The sequence below is a fragment of the Sinocyclocheilus rhinocerous genome, unplaced genomic scaffold (genome assembly GCF_001515625.1).
Source record: "Sinocyclocheilus rhinocerous isolate Xijiao unplaced genomic scaffold, SAMN03320098_v1.1 scaffold939, whole genome shotgun sequence".
Taxonomy (NCBI): domain Eukaryota; kingdom Metazoa; phylum Chordata; class Actinopteri; order Cypriniformes; family Cyprinidae; genus Sinocyclocheilus; species Sinocyclocheilus rhinocerous.
The window spans coordinates 434,866-447,402 of NW_015665397.1; the positions used below are offsets into that span (position 1 = coordinate 434,866).

General features: G+C 37.7%; 1 protein-coding gene across 1 annotated transcript in view; it reads left to right on the plus strand.

Annotated features, from left to right (window-relative positions):
* The first annotated feature begins 1,456 nt into the window (after positions 1–1,456).
* The window catches only part of LOC107731362 (Kv channel-interacting protein 1-like), a 47,462-nt gene continuing 36,381 nt past the window's right edge, over positions 1,457–12,537 (plus strand). The window contains exon 1 of the mRNA XM_016542422.1: positions 1,457–1,735. Within this exon, the coding sequence (XP_016397908.1) occupies positions 1,648–1,735 (88 nt within the window). The 5' untranslated portion in view covers positions 1,457–1,647. The remainder of the gene's footprint in view (positions 1,736–12,537) is intronic.

A 12,537-nucleotide genomic window follows, 5' to 3' on the forward strand; every position in this document is an offset into this window, starting at 1 on the left:
TGGAAACAAGCCACAACACAATGACATTAGCACAACACAATGGAAACAAGCCACAACACAACAAAATTAGCACATCACGGTGGAAACAAGCCACAACACAATGACATTAGCACAAGACAACAGAAACAAGTCGCAACACAGTGAAATTAGCACAACACAATGGAAACAAGTCACAACACAACGAAATTAGCACAGCACAACCAAATTTGTCCTATGCATTGTGTTGTGCACTACTGGTCCACCGTACTCAGGAATTTAGAAAAACAGCTTCACAGATCAGAATATTATTTATGTTTTGTTTTTGACGTGACAGAAAGTGGTGACTAGTTATTGGTGCTTTCGAAACGCTGCTTCATGAAGCTTCGAAACCTTTTCTAATCAGTTGTTTTGAACAGGTGATTTGGAGCACGTATCAAACAGCTAAAATCATGTGGTTTTCGCAAACGAGGCTTTGTTACATTTTAACCATTTCAAAACAATGGTTTCCCGCTAAATGGTGATGGTTTTTAACTGATTTCGAATCAGTTTTATATATTTGTAATAAAATTACACATTTCTATAATAAAAAGGAAGAGTTTTTTATTGGCCTGATTAACCAAGCTCTCTATAAAACAAACAAAACAAGCCTTTTTAGTAACTGTCATTTTACTGATTTTGAGGGATGACTTAAAATTGTATTCAGTAATTTGAACAACAGATATGTTGCACTGTCACAGGCATTTTCTTTTATTCCTAATCATCACTCACTCATTCATACAGTTTTGGTACAGATAAGACTTATGCTTTGACATTCCTGCTGTAAATCTGATCTGATTTGCATAGGCTACTAACAGAGTCCATCGACAGGTCTGTGTTTGTTTATTTATTTATTTTTACAGTGCAGTATACAATATGTATCATTTTAGTGGTGTAACTGCAGTAATATTCTTCATCCATGCAATACCTTGGTTTAGAAGGGCAGAGTGTAGAGAAGAGCAGAGGGGCAGAGCATGTAAGAGAGAGGGAGGCGATACGGTAGAGAAAACACATACAGTAATACAGAGCCGTCTTGCCTCGGAGGAAACCGTCCACACACAGCAGTGCTGGAAGTGAAACGGTGCTCTGCAGCACAGAGAGAGAGAGAGAGAGGGGGTGGGAATAAAAGCGGATGAAATCAGGCTGTGCGTCAGTTTGCAGCTGATCATCACTCTTCATCAGAGGGACTCTGACATTCTTTAATTAATCATTCTCTTCTTTCCTGTCCTTCTTGCACTTTTTCTTTGGAGAAGCGAGGACACAAAGTTCCTGTTTTTTTTTTTTCCAAAGTTGAACTTTTATGGAGTATTTTCACGGTGTTTCATTGACTGGCTCCTTCATTGATTTCTGTGCATCCTTTATCTGAGCGGAAACTGAGCTCTCTGGAGAAAGAACAGGATTTCACCCTGTAGAAAGCAATCAAACACTTGTCTCATCTGTAGCTTCCTTTCAGTTGAGTTTGTGGATGTAACTTTTGTTCACTTGCAGTTGATTCTCTAAGGTCCTGGATTTTGGTTCTCCTTGCTGATGGTCCCATTTTACTCTGTTCCTTGACTGTCCGATCTGTTGTTGAGCTGAATATTGGTTGAACTGGTTTGGACTTAGCAGCTCGCACCAAGTGAAATTGTGAGGATGTCCGGCTGTGCCAGGCGCTGCAAACATGGGTTAGTGAAGTTTGCTCTGTCTGTGAGCAAACTGGTGACGGGAACTCTCATTAAAGGTATGAAAATGTGTACATAATTCACACATAACTCAAATATGGGTGAAATGATGGGTGAACTACAGTGTAAAAGACAAGAAAATACTATTTCAGTCTTTCTATTTAAAAATGTCATGTTTAATTCACTGCTTTGCTTGCCTTATTTGTAATTATTAGTGAAATTTACTAGCAATTTCCGTTTGTAAACAGTTTCTAAGTAAATCTTGCACCAGATGTTTTAGTATGTTCTTTAAAATCAAATATTCGTTTAGTAATATTAAGAGTATGGCAATAACAGTACAGAAACATCTGATTCTAAACATTTTCAGTGTTAAAATGAAAAGATTATAGTGGCACTATTTGTTCCTCAGATCATTGCACAGATAGATCCTTCTGCAGAACCTCTATAAGCACCTTTAATAAAGATCAGACAACCTGATGAACTATTACTTTCTGCAAGAACTCCAAAGACCATCAGTGGTTCCTCCAGTAAGAAGCCCATCATAAAGAAAGGCCTTGAGACTATTGATTTATAAGTTCTTTGAGTCTCAATATGGATATTTGAGGTGTCTAGAGATCCTGCAGGACATCTGATGAACTCATGCGTGTCATTTACATTCATATTTACAGTGTAGTTATATTGGCTGTTTGGTGAAAAAAACTGTGACTATTTATGTATGTGTTTCTGAGCCATGACACTCACAGTGAGTGTCATGAGGGAGAAATAGAGGTAATGGTGTTGTTTACAAAAGCAGACTGTGTGTTTTATGTGTGAGCAAAGACCTATGGGGAGCGATCACACATTCAGTGTGTTCTTGAAAGTGGTCTTGTGTATGTGTGTGTGTGTGTGTGTGTGTGTGTTGTAGTGTGTTATAGTGTGATAGCTTTACTGCTTTGATTTACCATCTGATTTTACTGCCAATTGCCAAACAGAACTAAAAGAAAACACAAAATACAGTACACACACACACACACACACACACCCTGGGTTAAAAAAACTTTGGAAAAAAGAAACCAAAGGCATCAAATTGTAACAATTTACAATAAAGTTCCATTTTCTTATTAAATTAGTTAACATGAACTAGCAAAGAAAAATACTTCTAAAGCCTTTATTAATCTGTCATTTTTTAAATGTATACTAATACCTTCTTAAAATCAGATGCCCCATGTGTTGCCCTTTTAGAACTGAAGAGACATAATGGAGCTCTTAAAGGGATAGTTCACCCAAAAATTAAAATTCTGTCATTAATTACTCACCCTCATGTCGTTCCAAACCCGTAAGACCTTTGTTCATCTTCGTAACACTAATTAAGATATTTCTGATGAAATCCGAGAACTCTCAGACCCTCCATAGGCAGCAACACAACTGAAATGTTCCCAGGACCAGAAACATAGCAAGACATCTGTAAAAAACAGTCCATGTGACATCAGTGGTTCAACAGTAATTTTACGAAGCTACGAGAATACTTTTTGTGAGCAAAGAAAACAAAAGTAACGGCTTTATTCGACAATTCTTCTCCTCCTCATCCCGTCTGCAGCGGTGCACCGCCATTGTGGAGAGAGTATCATGATGCATGCGCTTGCTTCCACTTATTCTCGTAGCTTCGTAAAATTAGGGTTGAACCCCTGATGTCACATGGACTATTTTACCGATGTCTTGCTACGTTTCTGGACCTGGGAACATATCAGTTGTGTTGCTGTCTATGGAGGGTCTGAGAGCTCTCAGATTTAATAAAAAATATCTTAATTTGTGTTTCGAAGATGAACGAAGGTCTTGCGGGTTTGGAACGACATGAGGGTGAGTAATACAGAGTTTTAATTTTTGGGTGAACTAACCCTTTAAGATTCACTGAAGCATCAGCTTCACGTTTCTCCTATAATTCCTTTGAAAAACAGACACAAATGAGTCAATATTTGTCATGCAGTGAGAGTATAGAGCTATAAAATGAATGTGGAGAGCAGCTCAGATCATTTGATGAGAAATGTTTGAGTTCATAGTGTGATCTCTGACCTGACTGCAACAGGCAAATCTGATCGAGTTTGAGATGCTAAAATCTCCTTTGAAACCCTACAGGAGGGATTACCGGGGTCTTTTTCTCAGGAGAAACATCAGGAGACTTCAGATGCTCTTCATTGATGAGATGAAGGAGATCTCACTTGTGATTCTTCTTTCCTGTGGAAATTCATGCAAACATATGCATGTGCAAATCTGAAAATCTAAACATTCTCTTTAAACCTAAAGCTGTTTCGTTGCACGTGTACATACACACACAATCGCTGTGTTTTGCTGTAAACCTGCAGGCAAAGTCTTCGGCATCTAAAGAGACATGTGACCATGTACTGTACACATACTGTACATACATTCACTAAGCAATTTCCATTCTTATGTAGAATGTATTTGCTTGTGTGACTTCAGGCCATAAGTGCTGCATTGAAAACACACACACACACACACTGGATGACTCTGGAGTAATGTGATTTCCTCAGATTCAGATGGTACACAGATCTCCCTGTGGAGCCCTGAGCCGAAGCAGACACAGTCCATCCAGTATGTGTGTGTGTGTGTGTGTGTGTGTGTGTTTTATGTCCATCCCCGCAGGGACGCAAACACATCACGCCTCTGACTTTTACAGCATATGTGTCTGTGTGTGTTTGTGGTGTGATTTCACTTCCTGGCATTGAAAGTGTGTGAAGTTGTATTTGCATTGTTGCCTTTTAAGTGCACTAACCTCAGGAAATATTCTGGCAATGGCAGATATCATCCAGACCCAGCTAACTCAGCTCTCTCTCTCTCTCTCTCTCTCTCTCGCTCTCTCTCTCTCTCTCTCTGTGTTTGTGTGTGTGTTCTATATTTATAGAAAGCAAAAACATACTGAAATAAATTTACCATGACAAAGGTCACAGCAACGTGTGTGTTTGTGTGTGTGTGTATATATAGGTCACAGCCACAATGTGTGTGTGTGTGTGTATAGATAGATATCATTCTACATCTATCTATCTATCTATCTATCTATCTATCGTTCTGTCCATCTATCTAATGGGCAAGTGGGTGGTAAAAAGGACAGTCAGCTGGTCATTATTGGTTTGTTTTCCAATAATGATCGGCTGACTACATATAATAGGTAGGCCTATATAGGGTCCTTTAAAAATACCATGGTACATGTTAGTAATATTAATTATTTGTGAGTAATATTAATAATAATATTAATTTTTTGTGAGTGTCAATGTCTTGAATTCTTTGAAAACGCGTTTTACTGAACTCATTATGACTGAAAGATTAAGACACTCGAACCTGTTCCTATATAGGCTATTTCCCATCTCTGTGGTTGAATTCGGTTCTGCTGGTTTTAATGATTCCCGACCCAGCGTGTTCCGTTCCCGCAGCATGGAGAAACTCTCATCATCTTCACCTGCTGCAGGTGAACGTTCCCTCGCCACCGCTTTGTAAAACTCGCTGCGCACTCTGTTCACTTCTATCAATTTCACTTTTCAATTTCAGCCTCTCTGATGCATGAAATTCATTCTCCACGGTTTTGCATGTATTTTATGTTTGATAAACTGCTCTGGGCTCTGTCATGAACAGGTTTGCTTGCACAGATCTGGTTTTAAAGTGTGTGTTGAATCAGTCAGCGGGAAAGCCTGTAATCACGCATTACTTACACTCTATTATCTTACCTTTAAACTCACAGCTTGAACTCACCTTGGCTGCCTGTAAACGCAGCAGGAGGCTGATTACGCTCAAATGCAATAATATTTCTAGGTTATACCGCCATCTACTGGATACATACATCAATCTTATACTGTATTACTGTAAATTCAAAATATGTTTTGCTTTGGGTCCATACAGCTTTTACAGTCCATGTATTCTTAATTCATTAACATTCTTTGATTTTTGGCGTTGTGTCGTTTAGAAATCAGCCCCAATTATTTTCAAATGCTGATCGGAACCGCCTACTACTTTATTTCATAGAATGATATGGTAAAAAAAAAATAATAAAAAAATAAAAAAATAGGAAAAGTGTGACTATATACTAGTATGCAGTTCCGAATTCAGCCATGCATTAATCTGTAATCACAAGCGATTGATTCATTGATTGATGCGGTGATTGACCAACGCTGAAAAAAGTAACAGTTATCATGTGACGACGGAAGTCTCCATGCTGCTTCATGGGTGCTTGAGACGGTGTTCTGACATTTTGTGCTACACTGTCAGATTTTGCTACCTTCCATTAAAACAGATGGTAGCATAATTCGATTTTTAATTTCGATAGGTAGCGAAAAGTGCTACCTATCAGATTTTGCTTCCAGCATGATATTAATAAGGTGTGATGCTTTATTAACATGTACACCTACCCCAACCCTAAACCTACCCTTACAGTAGGATAAATACAGTGTTGGTAGCATAATCTGATAGGTAGAATTATTTGTCAGAACAACGGGACATTCTAAAACGCGAAAAACGCTTAACGTGGCTTAATGCATTAAAACAGAAAACCTTCAGGCGTCTGACTGGAAAATTTCAGATGCATTAAAACGGTGTTTTAAAAAGATCAAACTCAGTAAACACATTATTAATAAAGTATACTATTTACAGACAAGCAGATGAGCCTGGAATAAGAACACAACGCGTTTAATTACGCGTTAAGCGTTTTCCTCCCATAGTAACCGTTATAAGGAAAACGCTTAACGTGGCTTACTGCATTAAAACGGTGTTTTAAAAAGACCAAACTCTAAAAAATGTAAAAAAAAAATATTACTAAATCATTCTATGTACAGACAACAGGGCCGGACTGGGACGCAATTTCAAGCCGGGAAATCTCACACACATCCAGGCCACACAGAAAAAAAGGGGCCAAAATTAATTATACCGTTTGGGGTACAACAGCTTGACACTGTAGCAGTACTCCTAAAGGGACATCTTTGTACCTTTTTTATTATTATTATTTTTTTTTACCCCTAATAGGAACAAATTAGTACCTTAGAGTAGTAATTCGTAAGGTACTAATTTGTAGGCCTACCTATTAGGGGTAAAAAAGGAACAAATATGTCCTTTTAAGAGTACTGCTAAGCTGTTGTACCCCAAGGTACAATTTTGGCCCCTTTTTTCTGTATATAGCCTATACATCCACAATAATTTCTGAAACCACAGACAACCTTATTATTTGTATGACCATCACATAAAAAAGTCTAAACCTTTGGGGGGAAGGGATGATGTGAAGGTCCTAAAAGACCATGTTGAGCAGCTTATTGATTCCTCCTGTCCAAAAGAGTTTGATGCCCGCTATGATACCTTCGAGAACTTCCAGTGGATGCAATGGTGCTTTCACTGTTCTACATGCAGTCATAATTCTTATTTGAATTTCAGAGGGCAAAATGTGGTTCGGGAAATTATGCAATGAAGCAGAAGCTTATTGAAACAGTGACAGATGTGAAAATGCCCTCTTTCTTCCTTTGGAAGATATTATCTAAAGGATCAAGGCCAACACAGAAAATGAGCCGTGCAAAGTTGAAGGAATTAAACTTCTGTCATCTCAGACATCTTTGGCCAAGACAGTCATTGAAATGGGTCTTGTGAGTCTAAATACACCACTGAGAGTGTTTGTCGTAAAAAGTCCCTCAAACGAATCAGTTCAGTAGTTCGAAATACTGCCAATGGTGCATTATGCTCTTGTCCCAGCACTGGAAAATGCCACCACATACTTGCAGTAGAAATGGCTACAGGACTTCACTTAGTTACAAAATGAACATACAGCCTCTTTGTGATGCGGAAGAGAGGGAGAGGCAATGAAACAAAATCTGGCCGGAAAAAAAGACTATGATTATTTGGTCAGCCAGGCACCAGACTCCTTCCTGTCTTCAATGCCTGATTCTCTGGTGGACAGTATTCCACCAATTCTTATGGATGCTGAAAGTTAGGAAAAAACAGAGCAGAATAAGTGTTCTGATACAGCTGATCTGTCTGAGGAGCCTCCACAGTCTGATGCTGGAAAAGATACTTGCCAGTTTGTGTGCTCATATGAATCAGACTCTTTGGTGGACAGCATGCCATTAATTTCTTTGGATGCTGAAAATGACAAAAATACAGATCAGAAAGTGTGTTCTAAAATAGCTACACTAATGTTTCAGCACAGCCAGGTGCTGAAAAAGAGGACAACAATTTGGGCTTTCAAATGGCGACAGTCTGCACCTATTACCACACATTTCCAGAGTGTCCACACCAAACGGTACAGGGGCTTCATTTGCTTCTTGGATGTGCATCACCGACATCATTCATGACTGGAAAAAGGTCTCTCCCAGAAGCCGCTGTCTTTCTCCAAAGACCTGGCTTGAAGGAGAATCAATTGAGCAGGCAATTAATGTGTTCATTCAACAACAAAAAAAGTCAGACTCATTTCTATGCATACCCACATACCTTTACCAGCTAGCTGCCCTAGGAGACTTTAGTCCAGTTTTGCAGTTTTGCGCTGCAAACAGGGCTCTAAATTATGATGATCTAGTCATAATTCCCTTCAACACCTATATTTCTGGCAGTGGTTATCATTGGGTTCTTGCCACAGCAAATTTCAGAGAGCGAGAGATCTCAGTCTTCAATTCAATCCACAGTCTTAAAACATTGAAACATGTTGCTCCACCAACACTAATGAAAATCATAGCTTATATATTCACTTCAGCAACAGAAAACCTTCAGGCGTCTGACTGGAAAATTTCAGATGTGGTGAATACTCCACAACAAGACAATGGGTATGACTGCGGTGTGTTTGTTGTGAATGCTTGTGCTATCATTGACAACACACCATTCGGTCCAGTCAACAGCGTGAAGGCAAGAATGTGGATCCATTCCCTTATTGAAAAATATGAGCCTCAGAAGGGCAGGAATCTCACAGGAAAAACTGCAATGCTTTAAAAAAAACGGTACAGACATATGAAGCAGTAACAGAAAGAGTACCTATAAACAAAGCAGATTACACTAGTACCTTGAAAAGACTACAGCGGAACCGCACAGACAGCAAAGACTGGACACTCTGCATATCATCAACCTGTACGGGTGACCCAAAGCACAGAGATGAATATATCTTATGCATTATTTGCAGATGGTGGTTCCACCTTAAATGCACAAAGTCAGTTGACCGGTTAGTTGTTGCTTGCATTGATTACCATAAATGTCTTATGTGCTCTTGCTGAGGCAGCAAATCTGAAACAACACAATGAAATGTGTTAACACAGTGAATGAAATAGTACAGGTTTCACTGATAATTAAAACTGAATTTGAACTGTAACCCTCAAAAAAAAAAAAAAAAAAAAAAAAAAATATATATATATATTCCATATATATCAAATATATTATTAATATAGATAAACTAGGCTATGACATATTTATGAGTGTAATGTTTATATTGATAATGACACCATTAGATCAGATACTACACTGAACAAAATTATAAACGCAACACTTTTGTGTTTGCCCCCATATCTATCAAAAGCAATTACTTTTAATTTGAAGTAGCCTATATGACATTCATATGTGTACATGAAACTATAATATATAGCTTAATACCTATATATATATATGTTGGAGTCAAATTACGTGGCAGAACGCCAAAACAATATAGTGTACATAAATGTTAAATTCACAAATATGAAATAAATACTTATATGCTAGCCAATATGTTAAAAATAATTGTTATATGACCTGTACACAGAATAGAAGTTAAGAAAACGTGCAATTCTCAAATTCCGAATAATAAACCAAGCCATTCGTTTAGCATTATAAAGTTCTGCACGCACGCACATTTTATAGTGGCCTTTTATTGTGGCCAGCCTAAGGCACACCTGTGCAATAATCATGCTGTCTAATCAGCATCTTGATATGCCACACCTGTGAGGTGGATGGATTATCTCGGCAAAGGAGAAGTGCTCACTAACACAGATTTAGACAGATTTGTGAACAATATTTGAGAGAAATAGGCCTTTTGTGTACATAGAAAAAGTCTTAGATCTTTGAGTTTAGCTCATGAAAAATGGGGGCAAAAACAAAAGTGTTGCGTTTATAATTTTGTTCAGTGTATATCTATCTATCTATCGAAAGCAATTACTTTTAATTTGAAGTAGCCTATATGACATTCATATGTGTACATGAAACTATAATATATAGCTTAATCTATATATATATATATGTTGGAGTCAAATTACGTGGCAGAACGCCAAAACAGTACATAAATGTTAAATTCACAAATATGAAATAAATACTTATATGCTAGCCAATATGTTAAAAATAATTGTTATATGACCTGTACACAGAATAGAAGTTAAGAAAACGTGCAATTCTCAAATTCCGAATAATAAACCAAGTCATTCGTTTAGCATTATAAAGTTCTGCACGACTAATTAATTTTATTCATCAGTTCTCTACGTTAGCAGCAAACGATTCAGAGGCACATTATATAGCCTATCTGTGTAAAGACAAACTTTTGTAATGGGAATGCAACTCAACATGCCTTTGCTTTGAGTGTACAAGAAATCCATCAACAGCTGTTCCCTATGAGACACCAAGAAGCAAATACAACGTGGTAACACAAATAAATAAATTCTCAGCTTTTGTTGTTTGAAACGTGACCAGAATATGCACATAATTAAGGGGTCTGCGGTTAAGGAGCCAATTAATCGCAGTAAGGGCAAAATCTTTGCGTAGCACGAAAACTGTAGCGGTATTAAACATTAATGTTTATTGAGTTTGCTATTTTCAAAAACACTTTTTTAAAGCATTTAGTCACGTGTTTTCCTCACATAAGGAAAACGCTTAACGCGTAGGCTAATTAAACGCGTTGAGTTCTTATTCTATGCTCATCTGCTTGTCTGTAAATAGTATACTTTATTAATAATGTGTTTACTGAGTTTGGTCTTTTTAATACACCGTTTTAATGCATTAACCCACGTTAAGCGTTTTCCTTATAACGGTTTTCTATGGGAGGAAAACGCTTAACGCGTAATTAAACGCGTTGCGTTCTTATTCTATGCTCATCTGCTTGTCTGTAAATAGTATACTTTATTAACAATGTGTTTACTGGGTTTGGTCTTTTTAAAACACCGTTTTAATGCATTAAGCCACGTTAAGCGTTTTAGAATGTCCCCTTGAGACTTGATAATTTATCGCGGAATAATGACACTGAGAAATGTTAATAGATTTTTAACCCTGGCCCAAAGAAAGAATTAAAATATGAGAATAATTATTTAGACCCTTTCTTCCTGACCAATTAGAAACAACTTTCAGACCGCCTGCCACAGTCACATACAGGCCGCATTCTACTTCACGCGTTGCGTTCTTATTCTATGCTCATCTGCTTGTCTGTAAACAGTATACTTTATTAACAATGTGTTTACTGAGTTTGGTCTTTTTAAAACACCGTTTTAATGCATTAAGCCACGTTAAGCGTTTTAGAATGTCCCCTTGAGACTTGAGAATTTATCGCGGAATAATGACACTGAGAAATGTTAATAGATTTTTAACCCTGGCCCAAAGAAAGAATTAAAATATGAGAATAATTATTTAGACCCTTTCTTCCTGACCAATTAGAAACAACTTTCAGACCGCCTGCCACAGTCACATACAGGCCGCATTCTACTTCTACATTTCAGTATAAATCTGAGACAAAGGCCAAAATAACGAATTCACACTGGATTACAATATGAATGCACATCTGTGTGCTGAATCCATAATGAATTCTGTAAGTACATGTTTATTTAATTCCCTAAATTAACTGCCAGAACTGTCTGATGATAAGCACGCACAAGAGAACGCCGTAAGTGCACTGCATGGGTTTGAGGAATAGGCTATGTCTGCAGTTTTTGCAAATGAAAAGTCTTGTTTAATTGCTTAAAAATGCGTCTGTTATTGAGATTTGCATGTAAACTACGTGTTAATTGCGTGTTGATGATATGTAGTCTTGTGTGTTTGTTGGCGTTGAAATCGCAGACTGTAATTCGTGAGTCTGCCGCTGGGTGGCAGCGGTGCGCTTTAGTTCAGCTCTCCGTGAGACTGACTGTGATGCTCGTTTTTAAACACTAGAAGGCGAAAAAGTACCTCTTTATTTTCAATGACAGGCCAATTAAACATGACATGTGTTTGACAAGAAATGTTAATAAGAGCTTTTTGACGTTCCTCTTTTTCTGTAGGCCTGTATGAGAGTATTGATGGATAGTAGCCTACTGTTAAACCAGTACTAGGGGTGGGTATCATTGGTCACGGAACTGCTATTTATTTATTTTGTTAGGATGCAGATTCTGCCAACTGCACTGCTGATGAGATGCCAAATTAAATATTATTTTTTAAAATCATAGTTCAAAAGCATTTTTTCTGATGAGACAGGAGGATATTTGTATTCACCGAGTCAGATTTAAAAGGCTGTTGTACATCGTTTTATCTCTGGCCTGCAGGGAGTGCTTGTCTTTGAAATTGAAACGGTAATTTGTCATCATTAATGTGATTAATTCAAATTTGCTGTCGGGGAGCGGTTACGGTTTCCTCTCAGGGGATCTAGATAGATGCCTTGTCCAAATACCCACACTTGCATTCTTTACACTTGACCACTTGACTACTTATATGATGTATTTCCTGTATTTGGCCCAAGTGTTCAAGTGAGGATGAAGACCACAAGTGTGTAGAACATTTCATTACCTGATGGGACACACTTATAGTGTTGTAAAAATGCAAGTGTTTACATAGCTTTATTTTTATTTTAAATAGCTACTTTGCATTTTAAAATCAACTTCTAAATGTCTGTTCAGTAGTCCCTATAACATATGACACAATTTAATTTTCTTGTGCA